The following is a 20,158-nucleotide window of genomic DNA, read 5'->3' on the forward strand; positions in this document are numbered from 1 at the left end:
GGGATTGTTTTTGAACACATTTGAGCCCATCTGTTCCCCCACAGAAAGTCACCTGTGCAATTAACCTGGACCATTAGCCGTGAAACAAAAGCCTCGGTGGAGGGGGGTGGGTTTCTGCTTTATGGCCAGGTGGAGAGGCAACAACCACACTTTCTTTTAATCTCATCTCATCTCTCCAGTCTCACTTGCATGCACCTGGTTTTGTGTTATTTTCACACCTGAATTCAGGCTTGGCCGGCTAGATATACACAACCACCTGCATTACTCAACACCCCCTTCCTCTCACTGCCCTGCTGCCTGCTCTCTAACTAGCTAGCTTTGAGCACAGCAACCCCTTCTACTCACCCACCTGCCCTCCTGCCACAGCAGAGGGCAGACAAAGAGCATTACTGCCGCAGAGAACACAAACGCCCAAAGGAGAGGAATCGTGCACCTGTTAGATGTCTTTCTTTTTGTTTTGACCCTTTTTTGTTACCATATCCCTGCAGTATCGCTGCCGTGACGAAAGCTTTGGCACAATAATCTGAGAAACTTTTCAGAATGGCCGTAGTCTTTAATAAGTGTGTGCAAGCTTCCTAGTTCCACTTGAATGAAGAATGAAAAAAGAAAGGAGGACAAATGGGAATTGAAGGGTAAACCGGCTAATACAAAAGAAAATTTGCCTGCTGATTGGTCTGGACTGTTTTACTGTAACAACTAAATGAGCAAAGCCACTCATGTCCTCTCTAACTCAATTAGGGATGCTCCCACAACTCTCCATTCCAGAAGGAATGCCAGTCTTGCTACTACTTAACTTGTGCTGTGAGGTCCTGTTTGGCGCCAGGGTCAGGGGAAAGTAAGTAAGGAAGACACTCAGATCCAGAAAAACGTCTCGCAGTTACTAAAGGTGGGTGGAAGGTGAACGGTGCATTGTGCTGACATGCATAAAGTACAGAGAAATGGTAGGCTGGCCTGGTCACTGCAGGCTTGATCTCACACACTGAAAGGATGACTGCCCTGACTACGAGAGACTGGAGGAAACGTGCAAAGAAGTTGGATGTCGACAAGGGAGAGATGAAAGTGGATTAGCCGCCGTGGCGATTTGCATTCTGTGGTGGAACGAAAGCCCTAGCGATGCCCCGAATAGCTGGATGCATGAATAAGTAAACAAACAAAAACAAAAATAAACCCTCCATCTGGATGGATGCTGCTAGGCCCCGAGTGAGAAACAGTAGGGAGGGGACACTGGGAAATGGGAAGGGGGGAAGAGAAATGCTTTCAACATAGTCATCACCACACTCTGTTTCCTCTGCTATCATTTGCTTCTACTGCCTGCAGGCCACCCAAGTTAGCATACTGCTATCACCATCTATCCATTGCTTTTGGCTAGTTTGGCCAGTAACACCAACACACAAACAACAGCTCCAACCCAGCACTGACAGATGTTAAGATGACACAGTTTAGATGAGCCACATGGGGTCATCGTGTCAGGGTGCCAGCAGGGCCATGCCTGTCCTCACATCAGAGAAGACCACTATTGCCCTTTTTCCATTAATGAGGTTCTGCTTAATTTAACAACATTATGGTAGTGACTGACCCACATGAATCTTTTGAAGTGACCTCGCAGCAGGCCATATACAATAAGGTCTATACATACTTTAATGGTGTCTTCTATAAACCAAACTTTCCCTGTTAAGTGATCCCACTCTGTGGTCTTGGTGGGGACAAGTTTATCTTCAGTACTGTTTCTGTTTCACCTCATGCAACACTTTTCTTGTGTCATTGTCTACTCATCAGCTATCACAGCAAAAAGCTGCTGTTTAGCTATTGTGAAAAGCCGCAGTGCGTATAACTCTTAGGTCATTGTCTTTACAAACATTCAGCTGGCATAGTGCTTGTGAAAAAGTCCATGCAAAGATTTCGGCTTAACATTTTAGTGTCTCAAGGCTGGGTCCTTGAGAGGGAATGGTGTTTTATTGTGCAATGCTATCTGCAGCAATGATGGAGGAGGTGTAATGCGGTTTGGTTTAAACCTCAAATCTGTAAAACATAAACAAGTGAACAATGCCGACTTTGACTGTGCTTTTCGGAAACATGGACAAGAAATCTAAAATATTGGTGCTACATCAACATGACAGGTTCTGATGGCAGTTTCTAACGTAAAGTACAATCAATGGAATCTTGCCTGAATGGTAAAAAAGTACATATGTGTTTATAAAAACCTCGCCGCGAAAAACCAGGGTCAGTTAAAAGATCAGGTAAGATTAATGCATTGCCAAATAGCCAGTGGAAGAATACTCAGCTGCTCTAAAGATTGTGGATTTCATCCATCCTGCACAGAGTAGTGTTTATTTTTGGTGAGTGGCATATTTGGATAGTGGATGCAGTTTTGGAATCCAGATCAAGATAACATCTGAACCAAACCCCACATGGGCTGTTCACATCAGTGAAAGGCGGTGCTGCCTGGGGAAGCTAAATGGATTTGACGGTCTTTGTAGCGAGGGTAATTAGGTTTGATTGACTGTAAAGTGACTGGTGAGGTCCAGATCTGGGAGGGGAAATGATCAGACACTTGAACCACCCACAAATTAATGAGATTCAACTGTGCCAGAGCTGATTTCACCAAGCAGAAGAAGAATATTTCTGAAAGCAATGGGAGAGAGAATACTGCAAGAAGGAATGTTCCATCCGTACAGAAGGAAACAAAGTCAGAAATGACAGTGATTAGAGATGAGCTTCCTAAAATTACATAAATAACACACTTTTTGTTTTTGTTTGCATTTCTCCTAATACTAAAGAATATCAGAAAATACACCAGTTCACCTTGAAAAAGTGATGCAAAATGCAGACAGATAAAAACTATTCCCATGCTGCCTTTAATTGCTAATGAGTGGGGTATTTATCATGAAATACTAAAAGCTTCCCCATAAAGCATGAGGGTCACTTTAATATGCTGACGTTTAATTTTAGAGATGTACTGGAAATATCAAAATCGGGGAATTTAGTGGATGACTATTTTATTGTATTACTTTCATTTGCAAAATGGCATTTTTCAACAAAGTGTATTTAATCCTTGCATGCCTTTTTTCCCTACATATTTCAGTTTATTCTATTTGGGCCAAGAGCACTGAAACGCAGTCCTCTATAATCTCTGTGCCATCATCTCCTTGAGGCAGACCCCGATTCTTACTGGAGATACAGCACAATCTAACATGCTGTAATTTATTAGAATAGGTCTATGACAGCAGATAATCCTGGTGCCCTTGTTCTTGTCTTTCAGGGTAATAGCAGAATTCACCGGTCCATATGCAGAAGTTTCAGATGATGGCTTGCACTTTTTGCACTCTAAATTGAGACAGCTTACATGCAAGGACAAAGAAAAAACAATTTGTTCAAAGTTTGGCATTACACTGCACTTACATCCACATGCAAATGTAGACAGAGATTTCATTTTCATAAGTCATCACAAATCACAAATCTATAACTAGACAAGGAAGGCATGGCTGGTCTTTCGAAGATATTATTGTTTGTGGAAAAACAGGTTTTATATATCACTGTTGAATTCTTAAAGGTCTATCCCTTGTTCGTCATATTATATATCAAACAAGAAGGTCAGTTTCAGTGCTCTAAAACTGGCTTCATTTTCTAAGCAAAGGTGAGGAAAAGAGAGAATATGTCTCAGAAGTATATATTTTTTCCCCTGGGTTTTGACCTCCGTGTCTCTATAAGCTATCTCCCCTGGTAATATTGTTTGCCATGTCTGCTGTGCTGTGGAGCCACATGCATACCTAGACAGCCAACCTGTCCAACCCACTGCCGCTTGTCAATCCCTGACTATGATCACCTGGCTGGCATGGCTGCAAAGCAAGTATGCACTGGCCTACCGGCAGCTGTCAGTGTCACACGAAACCATCAATCTGCATCTCTACTGCTGTCATTCCTGACAGGGCTCTGCCGGCCACAACCAGCCAGCCAGCTGCAGAGAAATATGTAATTTTAATTTAGCATGCCACAATAATTGACACTTGCTTTTCAGAAAAATAAATTCTTTGCTAAAAAAAAAGAAGAAATAACTTAAAAAGCACTATTATGACAACATGTTCATAAGAGGGTAAATTTGATTCACATTCCAATACATTCTAATGTATGCGTAAAGTTACATGTATGTCATCTTGATTGCACGTTTAAATGTTACACAGCTAATTTATCTTATATACATTGCATATACTCCTTATATACAAGACAATGAGGTTGGATAAATAGAAACTGTAGAATAAAGAACACGTAATAATTACATAATTACAATTACATTAAAATGAACAACAAACGATATTTTACACAGCAGGGCTTGAATTATTGGAAATGTTGCTTAATGTCTGTTGGTTTGAACCTTGGCTCTGGGACTTTTAAAGACACTGAGAGAAAATGTCACATAGTCAACCTCAACCAGATGTTTTGTGAAAAAATATGAAGGTGAATACACTATGTGTCATCCCAAGCACAAACATTTTGCCTAAACATATTTATCTGCTGTAAAAATCCCAGTGAGCGACCAAATGTATGGATCCACATTCTGTCAGTGTGTCTGCCAGCTGTTGCAATGGACTGACGCTGGGTGGGCTCTAATTCTGTCTCTAAAACAATGATCCCTTTGCAAGTAAAACTTAATCATAAAAACAGCATCTGTGCAGCCACTGCGTTTAGTAATACCCTGTAGTACAATTATAAGAACTGATTTTACTGAAATATAGTTTTCCATTCAAATATTTTTCTTTTGAGATCCGCAATTAGTAAAGTAATAAAGTTGGATAACATTTCATTGTGTTTCCAACTGAGTTAGCAGGCAGTTGGTACACTCATAAAAGGTAATGTGAACTTCGAAAGTTATAACCAGTATGCTTTAAAGCTTTATATTCTTCAGGTTGACAGTGTATTTTTAGATGTTCACGTCGCGAAGGGAACGTTTACACAGAACCTAGATTAGGTTTGGTTTTGTATCTTTTTCTGAGAAAAATAGACAAAAAAAGAAAACAAATTTCTCATGGACTAAATAAAATGTTTGACTTATTACTTTTTTCTGGTTGCGTGTTTATTTCCTTTTATGTGCCTTATGCCAAGCTGAATTGGGCTCAAAGAAGCATGTGTGCTTCCCGGCTCTGTTCAAAGCTTAGTGAATTTGACTGGGGTATACAGTTGACATGTGGGTTCAGACACTTGCCCCAGACGGGGGCACTGACCTCAGAGATGCCAGCCGAGCAAGCAGCCAAAGGGGTCTGCTACTCTTCACAAATGCCTTAGAGAAGTAAAGTCCAGATGCTCTACCATGCTTGGGCACTTGACACACTCAGCATGCTGTTTGTGACATTGTTTCATATGCTGCAATAAAAAATATCCTGCTGCGCTGAGCCATCTTCTCGTGTTTTAGACAGAACCATTAGTTTGGATTTATTCTACAGTGTTCAACAGTTATTTCCAGTGAAGTAAAGTGATTTAGTAAATGTTGAACATCTGGTCAGTTGAAGAGAATATGGAAATCCACTTAGAGCAAATTAAAACAAATGGGGTGACTGGGTAATGATTTCATAAGCAATTTCCTACGTTAGGATTTCTAATACTTCACAAAGAAAACGTGTTCAGCGCTTGTCTCATCTATCAATCACGCTTGTTGACGAAGTGTGTGTGTCACTGAACGTAGAGAGAGCATAATTGCAAGTTTTATCAACTAGGAAATGGGATTTTTCGGGGGGGAAAATGATTGTCCTACTGCATTTGTCCGTCAACCCTCCCCCACCCTGGTGCCATCCTGGCACAAGCTAAATGAATTAAACTCCCATTAAATATGTATTTCGTTCTTAATCATTTGCAAGCGAAGAGGATTAGGTTGCAATTTGTGAAATGACATCAAATCTATCCCTTCTCAAAAATAGCCTCTTGAAATGGCATTAAACTGAATACTATGATCCATCAAAGACTCTCTTAAGCAATAAAATGAGAAAATCTGTAAATCCATAAAACAGATAAGACAATGACCTGAGCATAATTCTCATAATACAACAGCCATATGTTTACTCTAGCTGCTTATGTTAATGGATTTGCAATCTAAATTTATTTATATTTGATCTCATTGTCTCTCTCTCCCTTCCATCTATATATTTAGCCTACAAACAAATTTAGTATACAATAAAGACACGACTATTATAATTCTAGCCTTTCAACCTTCGAAAACACTAAATTATTTTCAGACATAATTAATTAAAGGTGTATTAAAGGTATTAAACGATCCATCTCTGGAAACATTGCTGACGCTCAGGCTGAAATAGTGATGTGAAAATAACTAATTCGGTAGCACATGTAGAATTGTAGAACAGGATTGGAGAAGAAAGCCAAGAATCTTAGGCCAAAGCTGTTAACTGGAGAGAAATGGAGGGAAAAAGTAAGACGTGAAAGCACCAAATATCCTGCAATGTGTGTTCAAACCACACAGCTTAAAGGGAAGCTAAGAGAAAACAGAAGCACAAACCACCAAGCTGCTGTAACCTCCAACCTGCTTCTGGCTGAAGTTCAGATTCTCATTCACAGAGTACATTTAAAAATCTCTGCATTTGATCGATCTTCCTCTGATTACATTCCACATAGGCAGAAGTTAGTACTCAAAAATATGAACATTTAAAGCCCGTGTAGGTGAGAACCTTCTCATAAGAAAAAAAATACAGCTCGGGCTTGATACAACTTGAATTTTAAAGTGCATATTTCATCATTTCAAAGGTCATTGTTATCGCAAGAGTCCAACGAGCTAGGTGCTGGTGCTGCTGGTGCACAACCCCCACTATCTCCAAGGCCGCAGGCAACGTTGCCCATGTCATCCTTATGTTTTATTCATACGAGTCATATTATGGCATTCAGAAACTGAGATCAAAATCTGCTCTGGCAGAAATATTTAATATCATACCTACTTCTCTATCCTTCTCCATCTGGTTAGCCAGAATGAGAGAGAGGGGTAGACAGGCTCCCTCAGCTCAGACATGTTGGATTATTAAAAGTGAGGCTTTCAGAGAGGTCACTGCTTAGGAAAAAGAAAATGCAGCATGCATCAATTATCTTGGAGAGTTTGTGGCATACTGAGAACTGTCTTGTCACATTTCCCAATATGGCTGAGCTACAGAGAGGTCTCTGCCTGGTGCTGACATTTAGAAGTTGGTAAATTGTGAAAATCCCAGTCAATTTGTGCAAGAAAAGAAGAAAAAAATGAAGAAGAAAAGAACACACTGACTGCTCACAAAGCCCCTCCAGGCTTGAAATATCTTCTCAGTGTCATTGGCATAACTACACACAGGCACCCAGCTCTGTCACTATTATTTTTCATGTGTGAACAACTGTGACTTTCATTGATCAATACACGGCTTACTGGCATTGCTTGAGGACACAGTCTAATTCTAGCTATTTGCAACATTAAATGTAACATGCCGCCTGAAAACAGCCCATTGCTTCGACAAGACCAATGGATAAATGGGCCAATGGACTAATAAAATGACCACAATCATATTGGACGTGCCTTCTGGAGAACAAGCTTTTGCCTTTTCTATATGTCGTGCACAGCTTTCAATCTTTACATGCCCACAAATATTTCCTTGCAAGTTCTTTCGTATCCCGACGGAAGCTGGTAACAAAACTGAACGATATACACTATGTAAAATATGTATAACATTATACATGTGTGTCCTTTATGAAAAAATATGTCTTTCTACATACATGGACGAAACTTGACGTAACGTGTAAACATAACCTCTGTTTTGTTTGGAAACGTTGTGCTAGGTATCAAAGTAAATATAGAATTCCTTCATAGCTAAGAAAGATAAGTTCTGCTCCTCCTACACACTATCCTCTTCCTTCAGTTCAAATCTATGTGAAGCAGATTTCCACGAAATCCCCTTCCATCCTCCTGTTCTCGTCCTCCGAGTTCTCCTATCTCCGGCTCGGTGGCGGCATGGGGAGAAGTGGCATACCTTTGTTCATGTCAATCAGCTGCTTCTTCTTCTGCTGGCGCTCCTGCTTCTCACGCTCTGCCTTCTCCTTCGCCAGCTTGGCTCTCTTGATCTTCTCCTCCATCTCCCTTTTCTTGTGGTTCTCCTTCACTGCTTCCTGATGAGACACACGCACAGAGACACAAACACAGATAAAATCAGAATTTGGCTCCTGCCACAGCCACTTTTTTAAGCATATTCACTACTGTATAGTGTTCAGAAGCAGCAGCATGTCATTAGGAAATTCTACTCAGAGGAAAGTTTGATAGTTACAGATAAACTGCTGGGAAAACAAAACAAAAACAAAACAGCATATCATGCTTTATGTGTGGGGCCACAAACATTCAACTGCAAGACTTACAAAGTTTTCTTATCACAAGCTCATTTGTTATGAAAAAGACATCAATATGGTTGTATGGACATGCCGCAACATTAAAAAGTGTAGCAGAAATGTGATGGTCTCTGAGGAGGGAAAAAGATATAATCTTTGGCCTACTTCATGGCCAGCTGAAATGTCAGGAGGCAGAGAAAGAGAGATAATCAACAGTACGTATTCAGCCTTTACAAATGTGTCAGTTTGTTCTTGTGCCAACAGAGAATAAGATGCAACCAAGTGACCTTTGAAGAAAAAGTTGTCTCATTTCAGGTCTGTGGTGCAGCTAGAGCTGGGCGATATGAGATTTTTTCATATCACGATATGTTTTTTTCATTTCAGGCGATAACGATATCTATCACGATATAAGCCAAATAACTATATTTGTAAGATTTAAATGTGCCGTTGCTCACAAGTAAAATGTGAAATAATCAGCAGCTTGTTTTTAAATATTTATTTCCCATAATAAGTTCAACAGGGTAGATGTACTTAAGGAACATGAGACTTTTTCAGATAAATAAAGGCAAATATTACAAACTACACAAAAGGCAGCCGCTAAAGCGTTTAAGTTTCAAAATAGAACAAACGAAACAGACTAAATTGTCAATTCCACTTAGAAACAAAATATTAATTCTAAAAATAAATCTTAGTTTGTTTTACAGAAGAACAGACAAAACTGACTAACTTTTGTCAATATCAAATAAACTGAGAACTAAAAGGAAATTCTCAATCTCTCCTTGTTGTATAGCTGAGCTTTTCAAACAGTTTTAACAGTTACTTTAGTCTGACAAAAGCCGAATGACGAATTAGCGCTTCCAGTCAGAGACTGAGGCTACGTCCACACGTACACGGGTATTTTTGAAAACGGAGATTTTCCGTTTTCGTTTTGAAAAATAATCCCGTCCACACATAAAGGCAGAAATGAAGGAAAACGCTGCTATGAACATGCCAAAGCAGCAGGTGGCGCTAGATTCCTAACCGTACCGAAATGTTGGCCAATCAGAAGTCTAGAAGCCTCGGTGGGAAAAAGTAAACAAAGCTGGGGCATAGAAGCAGAACCGAGTCGTATGTGTGGACGGACAGTAACTGTGTGTATATGTAAGCATTTAAACACTGCAGAGAGTAGAATTAACAGTATTGTAGAAATTCATTTCACCGAAACAATAACGTGGCGCACAGTGTGACGCATGCACCAGTTTATTGTATTTCCAGACTTGCTTTCGGCACAATTTACAGTGCACGCTACTCTGTTTTTTGTCAGACTTGAAATAGCCGAAATACCTTCACCCTACGGAACTTCTATGGCTCTTCCGTTCGACAATCTCTCCGGCATTGGAACCATCATCTGTTTTCTCTTCGGTCACGCTCGGTTGATTTTTCTAGTCGGCACACTCATTTCCTCCATTACCCGCTGGCTGCTTCCCAAACAAACACACGTGCGGCTTGGCACTTGTGCTGTACGTAACAAGTCACGCGACGTGACGCTGCGGCTGTGATTGGTTCGGCTCTGCGCTACTTAATTTGGATCGGCTGACCTTTTTTTTTTTTTTTTTTTTTTTTTTTAAGAGGACAAGAGCGGCGAGGTCTATCGCGATAGCTTAATTTCTCTATCGAGTAAAAGTTATATCGCGATACATATCGTTATCGTTCTATCGCCCAGCTCTAGGTGCAGCCCTGCACAGGACCCATTGTAGGTGGGTGTGCACGTGGGAACGGTTATGCTGTATCTATACATATACATGCATATGTGCCTATGGTGAAAGCCATTTTTGCCCTCCTGCTTATTGTGGTGTTCCCCTCATGCATGTGTGTGTGCATCCGTAAGTGAAGGCATGGCCCTGTGCACTGATATAATAAGTGGCGACAGTAGGCCCCCCATCTAATGCCCCTGTGGTCCTGATGTGTGTGTCGTGTTGGCAGCTAAGACAGGGGGATTATGGGGATTGTGGGAAAGGAACAAGGAAAAAGCAGCTCATCATGCCAGTCAATAGCAGAGCCTTTCTCCATGTCCAAGGACACAAGCCCTCATTGTCACTGTCTCCTTGTTAGATGACAAGGGCAATGAGACAGAGCAAGAGAGAGATAGAGGGAAAAAGAGGGGTAAAGGGGTGTTGTAATAATGAAGTCGTAATAGAATAAAAGAAAGTAATTTAAAAAAAATAGGGGAGAGTGTTAGTATTAACTGCATTTTGAAAATGGACCAAGTTAAATGATCTTTCTGTGGCTGAAAAAGATTTGTAAACACTCACATTTCAACCAATATTTTATCATCATCGCATTCAAGCTGTGCAAATGAAACAGATACACAAACTAGTCCGAACACTATGTTGCTATTTGGAGTTAGTAAAGCAGTGCATGGGTATATATTTAGTAAAACACTTAACTTTTTGCTCAAATAAGAGATTATTTGAGTTCAAAATGTTTGTCACCGTCCGCTGACAAGATTCATTTTGGGGATACTGTCACTGTAATGCTCGACACTTACAGCATTAGTTGCTGTAAATTATGCAGATTGCATAAAAAATCCTGTCGGCAAAACTTATTTTAAACAAACAACTAATTCTGACTGTAAACATGATTATGCAACATAATCATGTTGCTCTAATCAAACAGCACGACTAATTACCATAGCACCAAATATGTGTTCACTCATAGTGTTCGCTCTACCATTCTCTTTGGCCACCCCAATTTTGCCACTGGCAGCGACTGATTGTATCAAGTCTCATTTTCTTGGCAGCTCTGTATCGTAGGAAGACACAGAAGGGGAAACCATCATCATCATGAGATCTGCTTAACAAAAACACACCTCATGCAGACAACCTGATTTAAACCCATATAACACGTAAGGCAAGAATTCGGGTTCCTCTTGAAATGCTTAGATATTGTTTATAAATTCTGAGACTAAGTTATGAAAGCACATGCGTTGCAGTTGGTCTCCAAAGCACTTTCGACCGCTCAAGATCAAAGTACAAGTAACAATGTAATTTGAAGTAACCATGAAAATGTTTATTTTTGGCCATGGCATTGGTCTCTAGGTGATGCTCATTACTATAATTAGTCGCACAATAGGTTAATTATTTATTACATTTTTTAAAAATTTAAATAAAAAAAAGACATCGTTCTGTTACTTAATGAGCTAAACAATATATAAGATTCATTAACCTCTGTGTTACTGATGCGTGTTACACTACAACACTGTATACAAAACGAGTAATGACTTTTCTATCTTACTATATCCATAACCTGAATGTTACCTTGTTGCAAGTCCCCAGTCTGTTAATGCTTTATTTTTTGTTTGTTTTTCTTTAACCTTGATTTTTTAATGCCCCTGATACCACAGAAATCAGTCCTGGGGCTCACACTCCAATCATTTATATACACAAAGGCCACTCCATACGGCACACCTGTTCAACCGCTTGTTAACCCAAATATCTAATTAACCAATCCCGTGGCAGCATTTTGGTGCATTTAGGCATGTAGACATGGTCAAGACAATCTGCTTAATTTCAAAGTGAGGATCTCAATCTGGAAGAAAGATTATTTTGAAAAAGTGACTTTGAATGTGGCAAGGCTCTTGGTACAAGACAGGCTGGGCTGACTATTTCAGAAACTGATGATCTTCTGGGATTTTCTTACACAACTCCCTCTAGGCCGTACAGAGAGTAGTACAGAAAAGAGAAAATATCCAGTGAGCAGCAGTTTTTTCAGTAAAAATGTCTTGTTGATGCCAGAGGTCAGAGGAGAATGGCCCAAACTGCTTCTAGGTGAGAGGAAGGCAACAGTAACACAAATAAGCACACATTATCACAAAGGCATGCAGACGATCATCTCTGAATGAAGAGCATAGTGAACCTTGAAGCAGATGGGCTACAACAGACCAAGTCCACACTTGGTTCCAGATCTCAAACCAACAGACCATATTTGAGATGTGTTGGAACAGCTGAGTCACATAATGCTGTTTGTTTACAGCACCTTTAGTAATCTATGCCACAAAAAATGATGGCAGTTCAGGTACTCGCAAGGTGTAACTAATGAAGTGGCCTGTGATTGTAGTGGGTCTTCGAAATACCTGATCCAAGGTGGCTGCAAAGTGCCAGCGCAAATTACATTGATGGATTATATTACCTGACCACCTGTGACACACAGTAAATCTAAGTGCAAATCTAATTTTAGTCAAGGTGTGGCAAATTTCTCATTTAATTGAGCAGAGACTTTTCAAATTCAAATGTTGCAACACATAAAGCAAAAACAGCAGCCGGTATATTTTTACTGAGTTTGCTGGTGGGCAAATGATATTTCTATTGAGCACGGGAGGTTTTTGTTCACAAATGAAATGGAAATGCTCTTCGAGAAAATACATTTAGCTTAAAAACTGGCCTTTGAATATCCACCGCAACAACTGTTATCTTTTATAGCGACAATTTAACCCCACAACCCTTAAATAAAGCTGTAAAACCCTGCATTTATGGGCCCTGGCTGTGCTCTGTATGGATGTTTAAACCGAGAGACAAAACAAAATGTGGTTTTGTAAAATAGCATCTTCAAGTATGATTGACAACATCACCACTGAAGCAGCACACTGCAGCACCGAGGCTCACAGAAGCCACGAGATGAGAGTGCGTGTCACACTCAGTGTGTTTGCGATGGAGATTGTAGGTACTCTTCTCTCTATACTTGGCTTGAAACTGAATGCTGTGGAACATCCACGTCCAACCCACCAACGAGGCCACGCAGACTTTTCCCTTTCCAGGTCCGTTCTTTCAATAATTCATGAAATGTGTTTGCTGTTCTTCCTTGACCCTTTACAACACAATACATCTCCCACAGCATGGTTCCCCTCCCATGCATACAGGTTTGCCAGTCCAATGAGGGAGCAATAAGTATTTCCAACTGCTCAGTCGCACCAGTGATCTCACACAGAGAGTGTCACTGCTATATCTCATTTGAATTTTACAAACACTACAACGCCTGGGCTTTAAGCAGCAAATGTGTTTATTAGCCATCTGTTACACTGTGTGCCAGGATGTTGGGGAAATGTCTTCAAGAAGTTATAGGTTACAGATTGTGAGACTTCTGCTCTGCAGTATACATGTATTCCCATATTGATAGGTGACCTCTAAAATCTGGTGCAAAGAATTTAATGACTGTGCACCACTAGAAGCATCCTGAGGAAATGTGACAGTGATTCAGCAAGAAGGTAGAGCTCAGTCTTTGCCAGAGCGTCATCTTTAGCATCATCAGCTTGATTATGATCATTTCTCATATTGTGAAGGAATTAGGGAGCTTTAGAAATATCATGCGGGCTAAGAAGTGGACGGATCCACCCCCACACACAGAAACCATCATTCTAATCTCTTAGATGCTCTATCTTGCTACTTTGTGAACCCAGTTTGGGTCTTTTGGTCTTATTAGAAAGTCACTCAATTAACAAGGAAGACTGTTAGTTCATCCCAGCCCATCTGCTGTGCTTTGATAACTCATTAATGAAAAAATCCTCATCCCCATGCTCCTGGTCAGGATTACGTATAAAGACCCTGCGATTGCATTTCACTCATACTCAATTTCAGAATATGGCAGCAGCATTAAATTAACAAATTGTTGGACTCTTGGAATACTGAGTCCATGTACTGAAATCAAATAAGAATTCATTGGCCACAGGAAAAAAGAGAGAATGGGACAGGAGCGAGGGAGAAAAAGAGAATGAAACAGAAGGGAAATCGAGTTAATGGATTCTCTTATCAGTTACATTCAGTTCTGTGAGGACTGTCTGTCAATGCGTTTACTCAAATGCCTCATGTCGGTCGGGTGCATTAAGCCCTAGCTTTTTAGCAAAAGCAATTTAGGGTGACTGTATTGCAATGGAATTCTTTAATACTGCAGATGCTTTGTGATGTGAATGCATTGCACAAGGCAATGCAACACAGACGGAAGAAAGTCAAACAATGCAATGTCTCAATATTGAAATAAGAGTGTGAGACACACCAGGCATATTAAGAAGTTAAATTTACTTGAATTCCAATTTGCCAGTTGGAACAAATCAGCAGCGGCTGATGCAGGTCAACCTTTTCAAAGATAAATAACATGATGCAGGTATCTCCCTAAAATTGCTTCACTGACAAGAAAAGCTAAGAAGAAGCTTTCGCTGTGCTGAAAAGAAGCTAGCGCAGTTGTTTTCACAGGGTAAGAGAAATAAAAGTATAAACAAGCATTGATTTCTTGTGCTCTGCGAGCAGATGAGATTAGCATTCCTGTCAGCAGAGCTGAAAAGCTGAAAATCTGAAAAATATGGTGATTAAAGGATTGTTGTTATATGAATATATTAACTTATAATCCAACCCCCATTTCACAAAACTATATCCCAGTCATTTCCCTCCCCTTAACCATAGAAGGAAAGTTTAAATCAGTAATAAAATATTCATCTGCAGCTATTTGCTTGAGAGAATAATTTATTTTCTTGGGTGGATGCTTCTTTTAGAGACATGCAACTCTGGAATCCTCAAGGGAGCGTTATGTTGTATGGTTGTGCACTTTGATCAGCGGGAATGAAAAGCTGGTTTCAAATGGGGATCAGAGAAAAGAGAGGAAAGGATTCAGACAAGGGGACCTTGCCATTCACATTAATAGATGGTGAAGACTGAGGGTGTGCCGTCTGGACACGGTGTCATCATCCTGACACCAGGAGCTTTCGGGGCATTGCTGGTAGGGATGACTAGACTGTTCAAGGTGGAAAACCACAGACGCTTGAATGAATGTTTAACAGACTACTTAACAGAGGATGTTTATCTTATCATTAATATTACCTCTTACACACTAATCTCCCTTGCCCTTTATTCACTGCTGTAAGTAGCAGAGGCTGTTTTTTTATTTCCCTTAATCCAATTTAAAATGCTACTTCACATTTAGTGAACCTCAAACCTTTCTCATCGCATTTCTCAGATATTGTATATGATATATATACTTTTTATTGCAGACAAAACATACTTTATAATCAGTGGAAAGATATATTTTTATTGTATTTACATATATGTGAAAGAATAAATATGTAAATGACACTGTTTACCAGGTTATGAAGCTTGCCGACGCCTCTTTTATTAGTAGTCTTGCTTTGATTGACCCGTTTTATTTTTTCTTTGTAACTTAGGACGCTTTCTTCCAGTTCTCAAGTCAAGGACGTTTGACATGAAGAGAAAGTTTACATTTATCTGCTCTTTTTCCTAAAAATCGACATGTTAAATGTTAAATATTGGGTGTTAAAAAAAACAATCGGCCTCATTTCTGAAATTGAGGTTCAGAACAAAGACAGGTAAATCAAACATGGCGTGACAGTAATTCTCCTGTTTATTAACATGTTGTTCACCAAAACCCAAACATCTTGAATAAACATTAAAGAAATATTCAGAAAAGTGACTCAGAAACATCAGAAAATCTTGACAGATTATCAGATGACGGATATTATTTCACCATCGTTGTTCACGTAATGATCTACGTTTCATAATTTCTTTTTTGGCTTTGAAGATGTACCAAGTCTGCCAAAATAACCGAGGTAAGACCATAGTGATGTCTTTGGAGTTGTTGCGATTGAAAACATGAGGAAAAATTATAAGCAGAAGAAGTCTGAGTTATGGACTAACAGTGTAGAGTTTGAAAGCTGTAAGCATTTACCTGACAGGAAGGGTTGAGAAGCTGTTGAGGTGCATTATGGAAAATTTGCTTTCAGAGCTGGTCCATTACTAATGACTACCTCAGCCTCTTCTGCTTAGATTTTGATATTTCTCTTTTGTATATCCTTCCAAAGTCCTTCAAACTAATGGAAGTGCGATACGACATAATCGGCGTCCCCTTTTTCTATTCAAGTGCATCCATGAAAGTACAGCAGTGTAATTTTCGCACAAGTTTTCACCACCTGTCAGGACCCTGGAAGTTTGATGAAAATGTGTGCATGTGTAATACACAACCTCTGTTCTCAATTCACTGACACCCAGTGTGTGCAAGTAAGCGTGTGCAAAAGTATGCGCACGTGTGGGTGGGGGCTTCTGTTAGTCAACGTATGTGCCTACTTTGAAGGAACGTGTTTGTGTTCGTGTGCAAAAAATCAGAAAGTTTGCACTTACCATGAAGAGCATGCGGAAGTTGGCCAGTTCTCCGAAGAATTCTTCCACACTGACCGAGTGGGGGTCAAAGGCAAAATAACTGCCTATATTTTCATACAGCTTCTGCATGTTCTTGTGCATGGTGGACAATTTTTCATACTGCTCCCTGGAACTCTTGCTGAAGCCGTGAGAAGCAGAGAGTCAAGGAAAAAAGGAGAAAGACATGTCTCAAACATACACAAAGCATATTCAAAAATAACCTCCAATATAATCTCACATCTCACAAGCGTGTTGATCTCTAGGAAAAATGATCACTTTCACAAGCTTTATAGCATTCAAAAAGCCCACCTATGCCAAGGTCAGCAAAACAAAATACTAGATAAAGAAGGGTCAGAGACAATCTAATGTGGCATTACAATAACCTCTCCATCTCACTTTGGAGTCAATGGCATGGTGAGCTAATAGCTGCAGCCCTGGAGTAATGGAAAGGTGTTTTGTAGTCAGCAGCATGACACAGATGGTTGCTGGAAAAGCTGATTGCAGTCATTGTTCTATTGTTTCTCACAACAACAGTGGGGTCAGGTTGTTTTGAACCTCACAGCTCACGTCGCACTGTGTAATTTACTGAACAGGCGGAGCACTTTTCTCCTGGTGAATGACTATTGACAGCCAGCATCAGTTAAGCATTATCGCAGCAGCCATTGACCTCTCATAGACTGCACTTGGACACTCGGAGACTCACGTAGTCCAGGTGAGATGAGGACGACACAAAATACACATATCTACCAACATTTACAGACATGCAAGTACATGTATGGAGAAAAAAACACTATAGAAACTCGAGTAGTACTAGTTTCAGTACACAGGCGGTGGTGTCTGACACCTGCTGTGCCTTCAATCAGTTCCATCTTCTTTCTTAAGAGGCTATTTTTGTATCTGTCACATCTGCAGTGGCACGAAGCTAAATGGCTTGAGGTGTGCCTTTTTGTTCTTGCAATTGCAGGAACTCCTAGCATTATGTCAAGGCAAAGAGGTAAGCGTGGAAACTGCTCTGTTGTTGGCTGCACTGAGCAGCACAAATCACTACATCAGTCCCCAGCCTCAGGCGACAGAAGAGCTGAGTAGAAAAAGTTTATTTTTGATGGCGAGGTCCCAGCTACAGTTAGCAAAAACCTGTACTCATGTTACAGTGTAGCCACACTGTATTTGAACATGCTAGCAGCCTACATCATTACAATACAAGGGTGGCTATAAAACCTTTCCTGAAAAAGGTTTTAATACCAAATTTCTGTGTTTTTATTGAATTTTTATTGGAGTTTTATATGAATTACATTTCATCAACCCACTTAAACGACTAGAGAATGAAATGAGAGAATTGGCATAGACATATCTGCACTTGATTTTAGAGACACTCCCATGCTGAAGGCCATTTTCCCCTGTGCTGCATGTAGCTGTTACAGCTATATTCCACTCAGGTATTCAGAAGTTGGTAAAGTTGGCAAGCTACAAAAGGATAGTGAATCTTAAACTCTCTCTACCATGCCCCCAGAAGCCGTCAAAGGGTCAACCACAAATCCAAAAACATTTTTTAGCAGTAAAGTAGGATACAAGTTGAATTCTAGTAAAATAGTTGTGTATATGACAGACCTGTCTGGTTTGATTTGGACCTTCGAAGCCATTGCTCGCAAACACACAGCAGAAATGACACAGTCCAGGTTCATAGCAAGCTCCTCCTTTTCTTTCCTCTTCCTTGTCTTTATTCCTGTTTGTGATTTACCCCCTTGTTTCTCCCAGACTGCTTTTATATCGTCTTTTATACACCTCCCCTTCATTCGACATGTGTGTGAAAACCTGAAGGTCTGATAGATAAATGTAAACGTAAAACCTTGCCAAAGTAATATATCTATTCAGTGTAGGAGCTGCATTTGTTTCATAAAGTCTAAACACTATCCTCCCTTCTCTTCTCTAAAAGGTCCAGTCTACCAAGTGGTGGCACTTCATCCAAAAACACCAATATAGTCACTGCTTATTGCCAGACTGGGATATATTAACAACCTCCAATTCTAACAATTATAAAATAATAATTGTGAAAATGTACAAATGTGAAATATTTATATTACTATTTATGAAGTGCAAACAAGAATGAGACTCGTTCCAAATCAATGTGTCAGTTTTGGTGCAAAAAGCATCACGACACCTTATCATTCGACAGCGGCACAGATATGCTTATTAACTTACTTTGCATACAATATTGATTCCACAGTATTGACGACTGAGTGCACAGTCCCTTTGGTTCTGAAAATGTTCAGGTCACAACTGTTGCCTCATTGCAGAATGGCAGTTAAGCATTGAGACAGTGGTTATGTTTAGTGCTTGTTGTGGCTTGTGGCTCTCTGCATTTCCTTTTCTCTACTTTTCTCCCCTCTCTCTGTTTTCACTCACTCAAATACTCATGTATGCACATGCACTGTGGTAGATGTGGCCCACTGGGGACTGGACTGAGGCTGGCTGGGGTTTTGCTCCTTGTATTTCCACATCAAAGACATGTCATATTGATGGAGCCTGACGCACACTATCCTGCAGCAACACAACCGGTATGGTAGAGCCTTCATCCAACACGCAACAGAAACGGAATGAACAGGCAAATAGACTCTCTCACACACACACACACACACACACACACACACACACACACACACACACACACACACACACACACACACACACACACACACACACACACACACACACACACTCTACACAGTCGCAATGCCATTCTTTGAATGTCTTTCTGTCAGGATGTCTGTTACTATTTTCTTTCCCTTACTTTCTCACAGTCATTGCAGCCTTTATTCTCTCTCCTCTGTAAAGATAAATTTTTTCTTGATCCGTCTCCTTTACTTTCTTCCTGTCCACCACTGTCTCAATCAAACACATTCCCTTTATAATTCTCTTTTTACATTTCCCCATCATATTCTCTCCATTAAATTCCCTTGAAGCAGAGCAGGGAGCAGAGGGAATGGGTCTCAAGGTAAAGCAGCATGCAGCCTTTGGTTGCCCTGACCCTGTTCGTCAGTCTTTGCTCTCCTCTTCTAGTTGTCCTCAAAGGGCCACTGCCTGCGCTTCCTGAAGACTAAACCTCATCAACACAGAACAGGACAACTGCGCCTGCTTGAGGGCTCAATGTTACAAATGTGGAATTTATGTAGTTTGACAGATTCGATTTTTTTCTTAAATTGCCACTCTATAGTGGTACATCTTGTCAGTTTTGAACTTTTTTACAAGTCTTTATTTCATGTGGTTAAACACTAAAAACTAAGTGAAGCTGATATATTTGAAAGATAAACATATTTAGTCTAAACGGAGCTTGCAAAATAGCAGCTGGTTGCAAACCCCTGGCTTACGTAGCAACACAAGTTTCTGACTATCATAACTGATGGTGCTGGTTTACACGACGTAAGATACGAAGTGTGGTGTCAGTGCAAAGCATTGCTTTACTGTAGGTTTTAAATTCTCTTTCTCTTTGCCAAAACCCAACCTGCCCTTGTACAATTTCAAAATTCTGTCTTTGTCCTAGTACAGTGTCCTCATTACTGTGTTTAATCAGTGCATGGCATGCCAAAAAGGCCACATTTAACATCAGTAAGCTGTGATTAAGTCCGCTTGTTTTCATCACCATAACGTAACATCAAAAT

The 20,158-nt window shown here is 40.2% G+C and overlaps 1 protein-coding gene across 5 annotated transcripts in view; it reads right to left on the minus strand.

Annotated features, from left to right (window-relative positions):
• Nucleotides 1-20,158, minus strand: part of diaph2 (diaphanous-related formin 2) — a 373,710-nt gene that overhangs the window by 53,781 nt on the left and 299,771 nt on the right. For all 5 annotated transcript variants that reach the window (XM_080900481.1, XM_080900480.1, XM_080900482.1 and 2 more), the window contains 2 exons: nucleotides 16,485-16,649; nucleotides 7,983-8,118 (listed from right to left, as the gene is read on the minus strand). In XM_080900481.1, the coding sequence (XP_080756607.1) occupies nucleotides 7,983-8,118; nucleotides 16,485-16,649 (301 nt within the window). The remainder of the gene's footprint in view (nucleotides 1-7,982; nucleotides 8,119-16,484; nucleotides 16,650-20,158) is intronic.

This window comes from Rhamphochromis sp. 'chilingali' (assembly GCF_963969265.1).
Source record: "Rhamphochromis sp. 'chilingali' genome assembly, chromosome: 13".
Classification (NCBI taxonomy): domain Eukaryota; kingdom Metazoa; phylum Chordata; class Actinopteri; order Cichliformes; family Cichlidae; genus Rhamphochromis; species Rhamphochromis sp. 'chilingali'.